Source organism: Purpureocillium lilacinum (assembly GCF_023168085.1).
Source record: "Purpureocillium lilacinum CBS 284.36 DNA, scaffold_4, whole genome shotgun sequence".
NCBI lineage: Eukaryota > Fungi > Ascomycota > Sordariomycetes > Hypocreales > Ophiocordycipitaceae > Purpureocillium > Purpureocillium lilacinum.
In genome coordinates, this window is record NW_027072114.1 from 2,656,968 (window position 1) to 2,672,354 (window position 15,387).

The following is a 15,387-nucleotide window of genomic DNA, read 5'->3' on the forward strand; positions in this document are numbered from 1 at the left end:
CAATGCCCAGTTCCGCATCTTCAAGCTGAATAATGATCGAGTCGGATTGGACAGCGGGCTCCGAAGCTCCACCATCGTGGGGCCAACGACGGCATTCACGTTGGTTGACTGGGTGGGTTGCTTTATTACGAGCCGGAGCCGACGCCGACGAAAACCGCCAGGTGCAGATCAACTCGCGCTTGCGAATACAAAGTGCTGGACTTGATGGTTTGAAGTAGTACACCGAGCCTGTCTCAGCAGCTCAATCGAATGCTCCAACCATGGGCAATACCTCGCATGCATATTAGTCTAGTTTCTAAACAGGCGAAGGCCCTCCTCCTCCGCATCCAAGCCGTCCATTTCTTCATCCCCGCTCTCATCCTCGTTCAGCTCCATCTTGCGACCGAAGAGAGTGCCGAAGAAGCGATCAATCGCGTCACCCTCCCAAGACGTTCGGTCCTCTGGAGCCATGAAGTTCTGCAGCTTCTCGTGCACCGTAAAGCGCATCTTGCGGCCCTTGCTTGCCTTGCGATCGACCTGCTTGCGCACCTTGGCCTCTTTGGCAGCCGTAAGCATCACGGTCGGCACCGCGCTAGTCTGCGCCGAAGATGATTCGACGGTGCGCTGGTCCACAAGTTCCTTAAGCAGGAGCTGGTAGAAGTCTGCATCGTCGTACACAGCCTCGTCCTCCGCCATCTTCTTGGCCGCCTGTGCAGGCGCACATGACCGCGGGACGCGGGTTCGCTTGAGTAGGCGGCTCTCGGGATTGGCAAGCTGATCCTGCAAGGCACTGACAAGTGTCTTATTCTTCTGTCCCAGTGCAGTCGGCGTCACGTTGACGCTCTGCACCTTTCGGGACCACTTCTCTAGTCGGTCCTCCCGAAACTGAACGGCAGTGGCGTCCTCATCTTGAAGCTGCCTCCAGATCGTCTCGCTGTCCATAGCAATGTCGAGGTCCCGCTTGCGCTTATCGCCCGCTTTGACGCCAAAATTCTTCCTGAGGGTGCTGATCGTGTTCAAAAGCTTAACAGCTGCTTCTTCCGCCGCCTCGTAGGGCTCTGAAGCTTCATCCAGATCAACCTCCATGGTAGGTAGAGTGTTTGCCGCGATCAGGGCTTTTTGCAACCTGATTCGTAAGTTGAGAAGGCAGTCGTAGCTTTTGCGTTGTTGCTGGATGGCAAGTCCCTTTTCGACGTCCGCTCGCTTGGAGAACGCTGCCATGTGCGGTTTGCTGTTGCGCGAGTTGCCGTTGGGGCCATCGCTCGCCTCGCTCGCGGTCTCACCGCCTTCTTCTTCTTCTTCATCGTCGTCCGCATCTGATTCCTGCAGGCCACCGCCCTCTTCGTCACTTTCCACGTCATCCGATGCGGAACTAGCCCCACCATCGACCAGGGCATCAAGGCCGTCGTCCATATCGTCATCGGATTCGTACACCTCGGCGCCACTCGAATCTTCCTCTATATCCGCGCCACCCTCCCCGTTGTCATCATCCGAAGACATAAAATCGGCCGCAGTGGGTCGGTTGTTGCGCTTGGAGTTGGAGGACACCGGTTTGGAGCTTCCCCGGAAACTGAAATCGCCGAAGCGCTCAGCGTCGGACTCCGCGAGCGCATTGTCGCTGTCAATCTCCGAGTCGCTGGCTTGCAGCTCGTCTGCCGACAGATTTGCTGTTTCGGGGTCGTCGTAGATTTCATCGCCGCCGCTGCTCTCCCCCTCGCTGTCGTCCTGTTCGCTCACGTCTTCCAAAGCCGATCGGCTGACACGAGAGCCTCTGTATTGCGGCCCCAGAGATACACCTTCCTTTTCCCTCAGCTTGCTCTTCCCAACCGAAACATAGTGCTCAGTGCCCGCATGCTGATCGTCGCTGGCATCGCTGTCGCTGCCATTATCGCTCTCCGGCGCATTGGCTTCCGGATCGTAGTCTACAGATGCAGGTTAGTGATCGATTCGAAAGCTGAGGGATATCCAAGTAGCTCACCCTTGGTGACTTGCTCATCGGGGTCTTGGAAGTCCCTTGCTCGACCCTTTGGTTTGGCCATCTTGTTGCGGAATGTTTTCCAGTTGGCGCAAAAAAGGCCCCACGTTGGAAGTTTTTGATCGGGCGCAACCAGGCAAGTTGGGCCTTTGGACTTTTAGGCGGTAGCAAACGGCAGAATTCAGCTGCGCAGATGCCGCCGCCAGGGGCGCTGTGGGTGGAGGTCGGGACGGGAGGTAGGTAACTTTTAGTGGGGCCAAGTGCCCATGCTCACTGTGGCGTCAAATAAGAGCGGATGGGCATTCGCGCGACCGCGGCGACATGCAGGTCATTCAGCGAACATGCCGTAACTTGAATACGGTGTTTCGCAAGTCCAAGCTGCATCTAGCAGAAGAGACTTGGTTGTTTATGCGAGGCACGTTCTCTCACGTTCCGCGATGGCTTTTCTTCAGTACACCGTCTCTCATCGAGGTGTACCTACGATCCTTGCTGGACGTGCCGGCGCAATGCAGCCAACATCAAGGCGCTTCTTTCAAGCGCTGCGATCGCTCCATCATGAGAATCCTTTGGTACTTGACCTGCTGTCAACGCTTCTGGTCTTTTATTTACCACAAATAGGGTCTGCCCCGGTCTGGCACCCCACCGACCTGGGCAAAACGACCACAGAGGCGCAAGATCGCCGGCGTCGAAAAGGTCATAGCCGTCTCGTCGGCCAAAGGCGGCGTTGGAAAGAGCACCGTCGCAGGTTTGTCATAAGCAATCTGTCTCTTGGATCTGCCTGACTCAAGATTGTCGCAGCAAACCTGTCGCTCTCGTTCGCCAGGCTAGGCTTCAGAGCAGGTATCCTGGACACGGACATCTTCGGGCCGTCAATACCAACGCTCTTTGACCTGTCAGGGGAACCCAGGCTATCAACGAGCAAGTAGAGCCCACGGATCACGGATCTAACACACATCATGCTAATTGATTGATAGATAATCAGCTCGTGCCACTGACGAATTATGGGGTCAAGACCATGTCCATGGGCTACTTGGTAGGAGAAAATGCCCCTGTAGTCTGGAGGGGGCCGATGGTCATGAAGGCAATACAGCAACTACTTCATGAAGTTGATTGGGGGGGCCTCGATGTTCTTGTTCTGGATCTGCCTCCCGGCACGGGGGACACACAGTTGACAATTACACAGCAAGTCATTTTGGACGGTGAGACTTGTGTTGCTGGCAAACCCAAAGACTGGGCGCTAACGGCATGTAGGTTCGTTAATCGTCACGACGCCACATACCCTCGCAACAAAGGATGCCGTCAAGGGCATCAACATGTTCAAAACTGTGGACGTCAATATCCTCGGCCTCGTACAGAACATGTCGCTCTTCAAATGTCCCCACTGTCATGGGGTGACAAATGTGTTTGGTACCAACGAAAGAGTCAAGCGTCTGTGCGCCGAGCACGAGATAGATTTCCTTGGAGACATACCTCTGCATCCAAACATCGGCGATGACGGCGAGCGAGGGAAACCGACTGTTGTGTCCGAACCGGACAGCGACAGGGCAACGGCATTCATGGACATTGCGAGGGCAATATGCCCCAAGGTGGGCCTTCAGCATGGCTAAAGTCATTGCCACTGCAGAGCACAGCCCCGCTGGAGAAAGTTCAGCTTGTATAGTAGAAAGATGTGCTCTAGTTTCATCTACGGAAGTTTCGGCCTTATCGCAGCTAGGTACAAGCTCCACGACCAATGTAATGCGCAAGTGGTATCATAAAGCCAAATTCTTGCAGTCCCCATTCCTCCGCTGGCCAAACGACCTGAATCTCTAGTGATCTTGCCACTGACATACCGTGAACGCCTCGTAAGCCTGACACCCGTGTCCCTTATTGTCAAGGCGCCCTAGTCTCGGATAGGAAACAAAAATGGTGCAACCCTCCCAAACGCCGGGTATATGGTCTCCTAGGTATTGGTACAACCCTCCCAACGAGGCGATCAATCAACCTCCTGGGTCTCATCGTAATGGGGACGGATTCGGGCCTGGTCTTTGCGCATAGCCTGTCCGGAGCCTGTAAAGCCAACTGCCAAGATATGTCAGCTTGTGATGAATAGAAGTGGTGCCGAAGCCTTACCTCTTCCGTGGATCCCGTCAGGCGTGCGGAACATGCTCTCCTTTTTCTTGGTCTTGCCGAACTTGGACTTGGCGTTGAACTCCTGCCACTTGTTTTTGCTGGCCTCAAGCTCCTTCTTTGCCTTGATCTTCTTCGGCTTCGGCGGCTTTGCAGCTTCGCCTTCATCCTTGTTGTCCTTGTTCGCTTGGGGATACATAGTCGCGTCGGCCGAAGAAACGAGTCCTGGTGCTGGTGAGACAGCGGCCGACGAGGCGGCAGCGGCGGGTGGGCCGTCAGCCTTTCGTTTATTCGAAATAGGACGCAGGTCTTTGGATCGGAGCGTCTCGGTCGTATCGTAGCTTTTGAACTTGACAATGTATATGGGCGCGGTAGAGGACCCTGTGATGGAAGTGATCTTGGCAGGGTAGAAGGCTCGATCACCCGACACCCACTTGGCCAGAACGTTGTCGTTGACCTGGTAGTTCACCGGAGCGTCCTCCTTCTCCTCGGCGACGGGGGCAGCCTTCTTGAAGGCAGGATGATTCTCTCGAGACCACTTCTCGGTTTTTGGAGGCTCAGCAACAGCTGCCGGCTCTGGGGATTTGGGCTTCGCGGGGTGAAGCTCGGCGATGCTCTCGTTGAGCAGGGCGATGACGTCGTTCAGCTCGCCTTCCAGGGCCTTGAGCTCGGCATTGTCGGCGTCGTCGCGAAGCTGGCCACGGACAATGTCAAGCTGAAGTAATGCGTCAGCTTCATATGTGCGAGCATACTCGGGGTTCTTTACCTGTTCCTGGTACGCCTTCTTCTCAACCTCGATCTCCGCGACGGAGGACATGGCGACCAAGGGGGCCAGACTTCGATAGAGGGTACGAATACAGATAGGGGCCGATCGCAGTGCGTGGATGGGACAACGGGTCACGCGATGCGACGAAGGAGCAAGACAGGCGGGGCACCGGCGTCGTGTTTGGGAATGAGTCGGAGCGTTTGGCGGCAGTGGTGGCAGCTGCAAAAGAGCGTCCCGCGCGCTCAGTTGGGTGATGCGCGACTGCGCCTGGTGGCGGGGCGAGTGCCAGGTCGACAGCACGTGACTCAACTGATCCGCACTGAACGGCTGGTACACTGGAAACACCTTAGAACCTAGGTGTATTTCTGCAGTTTCCCGCAGTTCATCCTCTCCCATAATATCTAGCCGGTCATGCTTGCCTTGCTTTTGGGCATGGCATACACTCGATTGGGGATCGGAGGTGCTCTTCGTGGCATGACAGTAGGGGGTTATACTCCGGACGAAGTTGTGTCGCTATGGTCTTGATGCTTAGTGTCAGCATGCCCCCAACGACAGCCTGCTCTGCCGGATAGCATCCAGATTCAGGGCTGTGCACAGTAGCTCCCGAGATCCTTTCTATCCAGCTCTTCTGTGGCTACCCGATCCCTGCGCGCAGGTCTTGTCACTGTGGATTATTGTCGTACCTCTCAAGAGAGGACCATGACTTTGGTCATCGCCAAAATCGAAGATGAACAAAGTATGGCATCGCCTTTGGTAGCCTGCGTTAATACCAGGCTGACTCCAGTCGTATCTTCCGTAATCAGCCTCGTCAGGGCAGACTGCGCACCCAAGACAAGTGTCTTCAAAGCATCGCGCGAATGTCTGTCCATCATCTTGCGAGGCGATTCTCACAGTTCGCAGGACAGCTGCTCGCCCAGCGAACCCGCTGTTCCAGGCCGGCTCTAGCGGGGGGCTACCTGAGGTGCCACCTTCCGCTGGCCTGGCACGCATGGCAAGCATGGGCAGCAAGGATGGCGCCCCCCCTCCTCCAGCACCCTTCCGTGGAGTGGAGGGTGGCGTGGGGTACCCGACAAACAAGGAGACGGGGCATCGGTAATCCACCAAAGCACGCTTGTCCCAGCACCCCCCTTGGCCAAGCAATTCCAACCATCCACCGCAAGCGTCGTCGCACGCTGCCGCGAGAGCCACCACCCACTCGCTGCTCAGCTCGACCCTCCAACTCCCCGACCTTGCATCCAAAGCATCGACCGCCGCCCCTCTGCAGCCCTCCATCAACTTCCTGTCCTGCCCGTTGTTGGCAACCCGGTTAGGTGAAGACTGTCTCGAGTGAAATTTTACCTCGTGCGGCTGTCGTGCCCCCTTCCGAGTTCTCCTTCATACTGTCAAGGCTGGCCACAGCGCTTCCATTCTCTCTCCCTCCGTCGCCTCACTCTAGCCGTCATCCCAGCGGCAGCGACTCACTGCCCGCGCATCATCTCCTCCCTGCCGGTCTCCTTGGGGCCAATTGGTTTCCGCTCGTACCAAGTCTCGTCCCGCGACATCTACCAGCATCTGCCGCTGCCGACTCCAGTCACCACACGTGTCCCGCGCGCGCGCCACCATCCTTACTGCCTCGGCGACCAACCACCGGCTTCGCAGGCCCATGGGAGCTGCAGCACAAGCGGCCTGCAGCCAGCGCAAGTCATAGCCATTAATCGTACAAGAGAGCGTCTCCCGCGCTCAAGCAGGTGCGCGCGCGTGCCGTCGCCCAACCGACGTCAGCATCTGCCACCATGGCTCGAGACAAGGATTCGGACAACGCACCAATGGGTGCCCAATCAAAGCGCCCTCCCCTCAACCATCGGGACAGCGATTCACAGAGTGATACAACCAATACTTCGGGGGCCACGGCCCATCACCATCGCACAAAGGCCCATCATCAGAAGCAGCATCACGTCGGTCGCCTGCATGCCCGTGTCCCTTCATCCAAAGCTGTGCACAAGCACGTATCTCATGGCCATGCGCACGCACAAGCCGGCACAAAGCTGAACCGTCGGCCCGGTTCTCCAACCGATCAAGATACACCTCAGCGCCCAGCTCACCGACGCGCAACGAGTGAGGTGAAATTGCCGAGCCGCACCTCCTCCAGCAATCTCCCAAAGAGCGCCTCGCATTCGAGTTTGAAAAGAAATCGCTCGCACGTCGAGGTCGGAAAACGAAATCGCTCCTCCGATAAGCTCAAGCGAACTTCGAGCGGGACCGGCATACACGGCATCAACAAGTCGAGCAAGACCCAGGTTCACTTCGATCTTGGAAGCGACGATCCGGAAGACGAGTGGGTTGACGCGAGCGGGTCGAATTCGCCTTACCTGTCACGCAAGGGCTCTCTTAACAGCAGCGCTCAATCCTCGCTCCGACCAGGTGGCAGCGCAAGCAGCTCACGGCCCGATACGCCAAACGCGCCGTCCCAAATTCGCGCACCCTCTTCGCCAGATCTTGAGAGATCGCAGCGGAAAGAATACCTTACATCACGACTCCTCCAACGGACCCCCTCTCACGGCGCACCTCCGAAGATGACAGCAGACATGGCGCAAGCTACTCGGCCCCATCCGCCGCCGTCCCCCAACTCAACCGAGGATACCAACGTGTCACCACCACTGGGGGCCAACGACGACGAGCTGACGTCACGCTTCGTTGACACACCAGGCTCCGGCGTAACCAGCGAAGGTTCTTTCTATCATGCAACTCGAAGCGCACCGCGCCGGTCAACAGAGTCGCCAGGGCGTCCGAGCTCGATGTCTAATCTGCCGCAGGATGGGCTCGATGCCGTCGTCGCTGACAAAGACAACAGCGTCCTGGTCCCAAAACCAGCCAGACGAACCGCCGCGCTTCCTGCTGAAACGTCGCGTGTTCAACAGAAGCTGAATCTGCAACGTGCCAGCTCTGTGCTGGAGCCGAGCCAAGGGGTAGCTGGCGTTGGAGGGGCAGTCGGCGCGACTCCGTTGATCGGCGTAGGTGGTCCGGGTTTTGACGGCGGGAGCAGCCGAGATCCCAGGGTTGGCAAGATGCTGGAGCGTACGGGCATGGAGTATCTGGTCGTTCGGCGATACCAAAATCCGGTCGCGCGCTCTTTGAACAGGCTCGGCAGGCTCGCCGATGCGGACAAAAATCGACGGATTCCGCGTACTAGCACGCCGACTATGAACGGCAAACGATCTGGCGAACTCCCGAACCGACACACTCGCAATGTTAGCATGCCCGATCCTCGGCAGACAGTGGCACCGAGGCGCTCAGCGTCCATTCGCACTTCAGGTGCCGGCTCAAGCTTCGAAGGAGACGACGGGAGTCGTCTGAACGAAAGACTGAGCGGCTCAAGCCTCGTTGGTGTCGAAGAGGAAGATGGCACCACAACGCTGTTGCGCAACCTTTGGGAGAAATCGGTTGAACTCAGTGCAAGCACTGATTGAGAGCTGCCTTGAAGACGGCGCTCTGTGTGTCACCTTTGCCTTGTATAGGGATCGCACACACACGTCGCTATGTCAAGCACAACGCTTGACGTCGTCCGCATCGCCCGACGAGTGCAATACGGTGACACTGCAGAGGTCAGAGCAAAGGAACACCGCGGGCTCGCTTTGTGGGAAATCGGGGGCCATGTCCAAACATCTTGGCCGTCCACCCCCCAGGCTAGGCCGGGGCTTGCTTTTCTGGCTGGCAATTATACGTTGATAGCGAGTACCAGGCGACTACCGAGACCAACTAGTGGTTAGAAAGTCGCAGGGAGGGGTTTCGCTGGTGCACCACGACGTTACGAGCTCCTCTACGAGCCTGCATATCAGACCTCAACGGAGCTGTGCAAGCCATTGGAGCTTTATCCAGTGGAGAGGACTTGAAAGCCACGGAGAAGGGGTGATTCTATACGATATGATGATGCTTATTTGCCCCAGTCTATCACTATGCCCGACGCCTGTGTGTAGCCATTTGAGTATGCTTCACGTGAATCGACGGCGACTTGCCGCCGGCAAATACGCTCCCGAAAGGCGGCCGCCATGGCAACAAGCCATCATTGCTACTAGCTTGCGAAAAATGATTATACATTTGGGGACAGGAGATCGTACTTAACACATCGCTCAACCTGGGTCATTCGGTTAGTGTCTGGCATCAAGTGGCGATTGTTGGCCGACAGGTTACTTACATCCTCAATGCTGGCTTGGAGGAACCTTCTGGCTTCCAAGCCAACCCACAAGGCAATCATGGAGAAGTCTCCTTGCTTGGCCATTTCCGCTCCGCTCTGGGCGCTCAATTGCCGCAAAATTGGTAGTGAGCTGCTTAGCAGGTCCGCATCCGGGTTGAGATTACGGCCAATGCCTTCGAGGAGCAGGATGCTGATGACAACGTTGACAAAGTCGCCCTCGAGACGGACATGATGAGTCCGAACCATGCCAAGCACCTGCTGCAGGATATCTCCAATCTTGAGGTTTCCAAGCGCCAGTGTGCGGCTTTTGACGCTCAGGACAAGATGCTGCATTTTGAGGGCAAAGACCTCCTGGTCTAGCACGGCATCGGGTTGGCGACAGCGCTCGCACATCAGGTGACCGGCTTTGTATCCGTCAAACTCTGCAACAGCACGGAAGAGCGCGAGGAAGTTCTCCCGGTTGGTTGCGTTGAGCTCTGTCACGAGGCCGGTGTCGATGAAGACAAGTTGCGGCCGGTATCCCTCGGCATCGATCTTGGCGAGCTCCGCATCCCATGCGGCCTTGTTCTTGCGATTGCGAAAGGGGCGAAGGCGTTCGAGCACTTTCTCGGTGACGTCTGCATCCTCGCTATGGCTGTTCTTGTCCCCGTACAGTTTTCGCAGGTGGAGCTCCGGTTGGGCTGATTGATAGAAACGGACCATGATATTGCCGGGATGCAAGTCGGCATGGACGAAGTTGTCGAGTAGCAGCATGCGCAGGAATGCGTCCAAACCCTCATCGCCAATGTCGTGCTGGAACACACCACCCCCATTCTCCATAAAATCGGCCAGCGGGATTCCCTGCGCAAACTCCTCGACCAGAACGTTGCGCGTCGTGAACTCGGTATAGGGATACGGAAACCAAGCGGTGGACCGATCCTTGAAGTTCTGGCGGAACCGTTCCAGGTTGGCAGCCTCGATACGCAAATCCAGCTGCAGCTTCATCATCTCGCCGAATTGCGCGACCTCATCGGGCAGCGACAGCCACTCAATGGTTGGTATGGCGTTGAGGGCCGCTGCGAAGAAGCCCATGATCTTGAGATCTCTCCGAATCGTACGCTCGACGTTGGGATGTAGAACTTTGACTGCGACGTATGATGATGGTACACGCTTCGGCGAGCTCTTTAGCACCGTATCGACGTTGCGGCGGACGTTGTGCGACAGCGCCACCTCGTCGGTGGATATATCTTGATCGGCGGGCATGGCGAGGGCCGGTTTCAGCTTCGCCTTGTACACCTGCGCCATAGCCCCGACGCCCAGGGGTTTCTCGTTGAACTCTTCAAAGATTTCGTCGAAGCTTCGGCCGTCGAACGCCGCTTCCACCGTCTCGCGGGTTTTTCGCATTGAATGAGCGGGGGCATTGGAGTGTAACTTCGACATTGTGTCGCACATTTCGTTCGGAAATATGTCTGTTCTTGATGCCGCCCACTGACCAAGTTTGATGAAAGCCGGTCCAGCCCACTCCATGGAACTGACGAGGAAGCCGTACCACCAGAGCGTGCCAGTCCTTTCGTTGTCGCGGTTGGGCTGCCTCCTGCCAACCCAAATGACAGGAACGGAAATTATCACTGGGACAAAGATTATGACCAATTGCAGGAATCGGACGCCTGTCCATATCGGTTCCCAGACGTAGAGATCGAGAAGCAAGATGGCCTTGTGCACGACTCGTCGAAGGCCGTGGTCCTCTTCTGACACCTGCTTCTTGACCTCGGCTCGAGAAACTTCCAGCATACGATTCTCTCCAGTCTGCTCGGTGCCGCTGTTATCTTTCTGCGCCAGTTCGACAAATGCTGCAGTTCCCAGGGCTGCGGCCCCGGCCGAGGCTTGGAGGACGACCCTCTTCGTCGAGCGTTCGCGCCATGGTATACGATTGGAGTTGTGCACTCGTGACGCGGCGCGACGCAGTATGGGCGATGAATTGAGATTGAGGCGTAACGTTGAGCGGATGCAGAACCGGCTCAGAACGAAACCGCCTCTCATCGCGGCTGCAAAACGAGTGGCCTTCCGTTCTGGATGGTTGTGTTCATGATTGACTAAGGCAGGCTGGCTGGGGCTGAGAGGAGACGCGCCATAATCACAGCTCTTGCGAGCACATGCACAGGCTAAGACGGAGCAAAACGGCGTCCTCTAGCTCGGCCAAGCCCGTACGATTGGTGACGTCGTTACGGGGCAGGTGCACCGCGCCTGTCGGGGATAGCTCGGATAAACCATTGACTCCCGGTGTTTGGTCATCGAAAAAAAAAACCTTTGGCGTGGCGCGCGCTGAAGGCCCGGCTTGCCCCGGACAAATATGCGATAAGATCTCTCCCGGCCGTCTGGCAAACCTCGATTTCCTCGACCTACACGTCTCCGATCAACAGCAATTTCGTCCTCAGCATCGAGCCCTAGAAAACCCTACCCCGAAATCCATATACCGGCCTTCAAAATGGGTTGGTTCTGGGCCGACACTTCTCCTGTTGTCGTGCGCGCTCCAAGCGGCCATCCTCACGTCGCCACCAACCAGGCGCCTCCGGTGAGTCTTGTTATATCTTCCAGCGGGGCAGGATACTGATATCAGGCTTTAGAGTGGATGCCCTATGCACAAGAAAACCCTCGATGCGCTGAATCCCAACGAAAAGAAGGCCGCCGAAGGCACCTCGGCGTCGAGCTGCCCAGTGCCTCACGCGTCTCGTGGCGCCGAAGAACAGCCCAAGTCGATTATTTCGCAGCTCAATCCGCTCAATTACATGTTCCCCGACCTCTCCCAAAAGCGCGCCCCTAATCAAGCCATTGCATTACCGACGAGTCGCGAGGAATCTACGATACCAAAGGGTTCGGGCGACGGCACATGGGAGTACCCATCTCCCCAGCAAATGTACAACGCGCTTCTTCGCAAAGGCTACACCGACACAGATGTCACAGCTGTAGAGTCCATGGTATCGGTGCACAACTTCTTGAACGAAGGTGCCTGGGCGGAGATTGTGGGCTGGGAGCAACGCTTTGCGCGTGGACTGTACAAGGGGTGGCAAATATGCAAAAGGGGAGAAGCCCACGCGCCAGAAGAGTTGGAACGGCACTGGGACGGGACCGAGAGTCCACCAACACTTGTTCGATTCCAAGGGCGGCCCAAGGATCTGACGCCCAAGGCCACCATGCTTCAAGTCTTGGGCTGGATCTACCCATCCAAGTTCGGGTAAGCAACCATCTCTCTGCAGCACTACACTGACAGACTGCCACTAACCAGCCGCCTCAGAACCGAGCTTCCATTCGACAGACACGACTGGTACGTCTCACGCGACGTGAATGGCCAGAGACGGGAGATTCGCTACGTTATCGACTACTATTCCGGGGAGCCTGAGCCAACGGGTGAGCCGGTCTTCTACCTCGATGTCCGACCGGCGGCGACGCCTCTCGGTTCCGCGGAGCGCATCATTAGATGGGGGAGCGATGTGTGGTGGAAGGCCATCGGAGGCGACAAGCGAGAGCAAGACCCGCAACCCTTCTTCCGCCACACTTCCTCGAAGCCGTGGGGTTGAGCAACATTGCCGCCATTTTTTTCCCCTGTACAAATACCTTCCATCCCCCCTCTAGCATATCCTGGGCGGCCTGTACTATTATCTTGATGATGCCGACGTTCCTGTAAGAAAGCGACATAACATAATGGCCGTTGGGTCTATGATTATTCTTCATGGCTCTAAAGTAATTGATTGAACGCATCGCTTCTTTGGTTGCATCTCATCGTGAATATCGATCTGTGGTGCGATAAGACTATCGCAGATTCCCCATCGTGACCAACGTTGGTGGTTGCGGCGACGTGACTGCACGAGGTAGGCGAACAAGAGATGCGACAAATGACGAGAACGAGCGACAACGACAGCAGCACGAGGCACCAAGAAATCCAATGTTCGCCAAATAATCATATCAAGGCTAAATAGAGATGAATGTTTTATCAGCTAGGTTAGATCTAATCGCTGGGATTGACTTCTGCCCGATGTCTGGAGTTGAGGTCACAGGTCCAGGGTAGGCGCACATGGCACCGTTTCGGATCTGGCAGGACCCTGTATTTTCACGGCGCTAGACTGCTCTCCGTCGATTTTCTTACCCACTAAGCATTCCTCCAGGATTTTTCCCACGACCACGGCGGCGCTTAAGGTGTCGCAACACCGTGGACGCTACCGTGTACGATCGGACATGCCTGCTCAGGAGCATCCTGAAGGGTCGAATACAGCCGCGGGAGCTTCAACAGACGGCAGCGGCGAATACGTGCGGCTGCACATCACACCGCTCGACTCGGAGCTCTTCAACATCATCATCCCGGCCTCGGTCCTTCCCGCCGCCCGCAACGTCTCGTACCACACAATCGACACATTTCCCGAGAAGCGATACGGTTTCGTGGAGCTGCCAGAGACGCACGCTGAGAAGCTCAAAAAGAAGCTGAATGGGTCCGTGCTGAGAGGCAGCAAGATTCGCATCGAGAAGGCCCGGCCAGCGAAGCAAATGGAGCCCCCGGCTCCGACAGAGATGCCGGTGAAGAAGAGAAAGAAGCCCGCCGATGGGCTGGAAGCGCCGAAGAAGCGGAAACGCGACGTAGACGTCGTGGAGGGCGTTACGCTTCGAGACCGAAAGGTCAAGCGTGGATGGACCGAGTCAGTGGAAGAGAAGAAGAAGAACAAGAAGAACAAGGACAAGGAGAGCAGGGACAAGGCAGAGAAACGGAAGCGACCGAAATCCAAATACACAGACCAAGAGGAGTGCCTGCTCAAGGTCAAGATGCCACCCAACGCCATGGCGAATTTGCCGCAGGAGGCACACAAGAAGAAGAGGAAGAGGGGCAACACGCGCGAAGTCACCGTTCATGAATTCGAGAAAACGACAAAGTTCCCGAGCTTCCTGAAGACCTCTGTGCCAGAGTCAGGGGGGAAAACGGCCATTGACTACGTGGAAGGAAAAGGCTGGGTTGACGAGGACGGCAACGTCGTCGAAGAGGTCAAGGTAAAGGCCAAGCGCACGCTCGCCAATGCCCCGGCGGCGAAACAGAAGGCTGTCGAAGCGGAACAGGAGACAGGAAGCGAGGAGGATGACGACGACGACAGCACCAGCAGTAGTGGATCCTCATCTGAGGAGGACGATGATTCTGAAGTTGGAGTGCCGGGCAAGAATCAAGAGTCTACATCAGACCTTGACCCGAAAGCTCGACTCAAGTCAGGGTCAAGCTCCGAAGCGCCGTCGGATTCAGGCAGCGAGGATGAGGACGACAGCCCCCCCGCCGGACCGGCGACGACCGAGAGGCTCATCCAGGCAACGCTGGTGACTTCAGCCAAGACCGAAATCGGGAGACCCCAGTCTTCCAGCTCGTCGAAGAGCCTCACCATCAAGATACCACCACCGGGAACGCCTGCTGCGCAGGTTCATCCGCTGGAAGCCTTGTATAAGCGACATAAGCCCGCCGACGACACTGCCGAGGCGCCTTCCGCTGCCGAGCCGTTCAGCTTCTTTAGCGGAGGGAACGATGAGGACATCGAGGAGGAGGAGGAGCAGGATCATCAAGGCGATCGACCAGCCGCTATTCCGATGACGCCGTTCACGAAGCAAGACTTCGAGCGACGAAACATTCGCAGCGCGGCACCCACGCCAGACACGGCCCATCCTTCGCGCGCGAAGAACTTCTGGGCTCCAGCTGAGGACGACGAAGAGCTGGAAGACATTGCGGATGGGGACGAGGACGAACATGCAGCGGGGCCGACCGAGAAGAGCGACTTTCAAACATGGTTCTGGGAGAACCGTGGAGATCTCAACAGGTCTTGGATGACGCGCAGGAAGATGGCGTCCAAGGAGAAAAGACATCGAGAGAACAAAGCCAGGGCGTCTAAGGCTATATAGGTGCCCGCTAATTGGATCAGCATTGAATTGAGCGTGGAGAATACGATTCCTTTCAGTCGTCGCTTTGCACCATTTGCGGGGAGTCGGATGCCACCGTTCAAGCTTCCGTCGCGAGATTGATCCTAGGTCTATACGTTCACTACAACCGCACTGCTTCCAGAGCCCACCGCTTCCGACTACCCGTACAACATATGGTCCACCCCAGCAGAATTGATGCGACCCTTGGCTCAGTCTTGTTTGGCCCGCCCATGGTCGCCTCCTCAAGGAGGGCCCGCTTTCGACACGAACAGACGAAAGGAATCCCCTTCGATGAGCAGCAAAAAAGGCAACCTTGCAATCCGTGACAATTCGCATCTGCCGCCTGTACAAGTATATACTCTTCCCTGCACTCGCCGGCTCGACTTGTGACGCGTCGGCCGCCAACTCGTGTAGTGGGCCTCATCACCGCTGGTGGAGGCGCTATATCCACATCTCGGCGGGCCATCTATC

General features: G+C 56.7%; 5 protein-coding genes across 5 annotated transcripts; 2 read left to right on the forward strand and 3 right to left on the reverse strand.

Moving 5' to 3' along the window:
* Positions 1 to 288: 288 nt before the first annotated feature.
* Positions 289 to 2,018, reverse strand: PLICBS_005986 (rRNA-processing protein bfr2; the record flags this gene model as incomplete). The annotated part of the gene is made up of 2 exons (XM_018319724.2): positions 289 to 1,901; positions 1,958 to 2,018. The coding sequence occupies 2 exons, from the start codon at positions 2,016 to 2,018 to the stop codon at positions 289 to 291; spliced, it is 1,674 nt and encodes a 557-aa protein (XP_018182198.2).
* A 1,911-nt stretch (positions 2,019 to 3,929) lies between these two features.
* On the reverse strand, positions 3,930 to 4,880 carry PLICBS_005987 (uncharacterized protein; the record flags this gene model as incomplete). The annotated part of the gene is made up of 2 exons (XM_065600835.1): positions 3,930 to 4,015; positions 4,067 to 4,880. The coding sequence occupies 2 exons, from the start codon at positions 4,878 to 4,880 to the stop codon at positions 3,930 to 3,932; spliced, it is 900 nt and encodes a 299-aa protein (XP_065456907.1).
* A 4,015-nt stretch (positions 4,881 to 8,895) lies between these two features.
* On the reverse strand, positions 8,896 to 10,900 carry PLICBS_005988 (uncharacterized protein; the record flags this gene model as incomplete). The annotated part of the gene is made up of 2 exons (XM_065600836.1): positions 8,896 to 10,805; positions 10,876 to 10,900. 2 exons carry the CDS (start codon positions 10,898 to 10,900, stop codon positions 8,896 to 8,898), a joined length of 1,935 nt encoding a protein of 644 aa, XP_065456908.1.
* Positions 10,901 to 11,464: 564 nt separating this feature from the next.
* On the forward strand, positions 11,465 to 12,554 carry PLICBS_005989 (holocytochrome c synthase; the record flags this gene model as incomplete). The annotated part of the gene is made up of 3 exons (XM_018319728.1): positions 11,465 to 11,551; positions 11,604 to 12,211; positions 12,272 to 12,554. 3 exons carry the CDS (start codon positions 11,465 to 11,467, stop codon positions 12,552 to 12,554), a joined length of 978 nt encoding a protein of 325 aa, XP_018182202.1.
* Positions 12,555 to 13,209: 655 nt separating this feature from the next.
* On the forward strand, positions 13,210 to 14,898 carry PLICBS_005990 (uncharacterized protein; the record flags this gene model as incomplete). Its single annotated transcript, XM_018319729.2, has 1 exon — positions 13,210 to 14,898. One exon carries the CDS (start codon positions 13,210 to 13,212, stop codon positions 14,896 to 14,898), a length of 1,689 nt encoding a protein of 562 aa, XP_018182203.2.
* Positions 14,899 to 15,387: the final 489 nt, after the last annotated feature.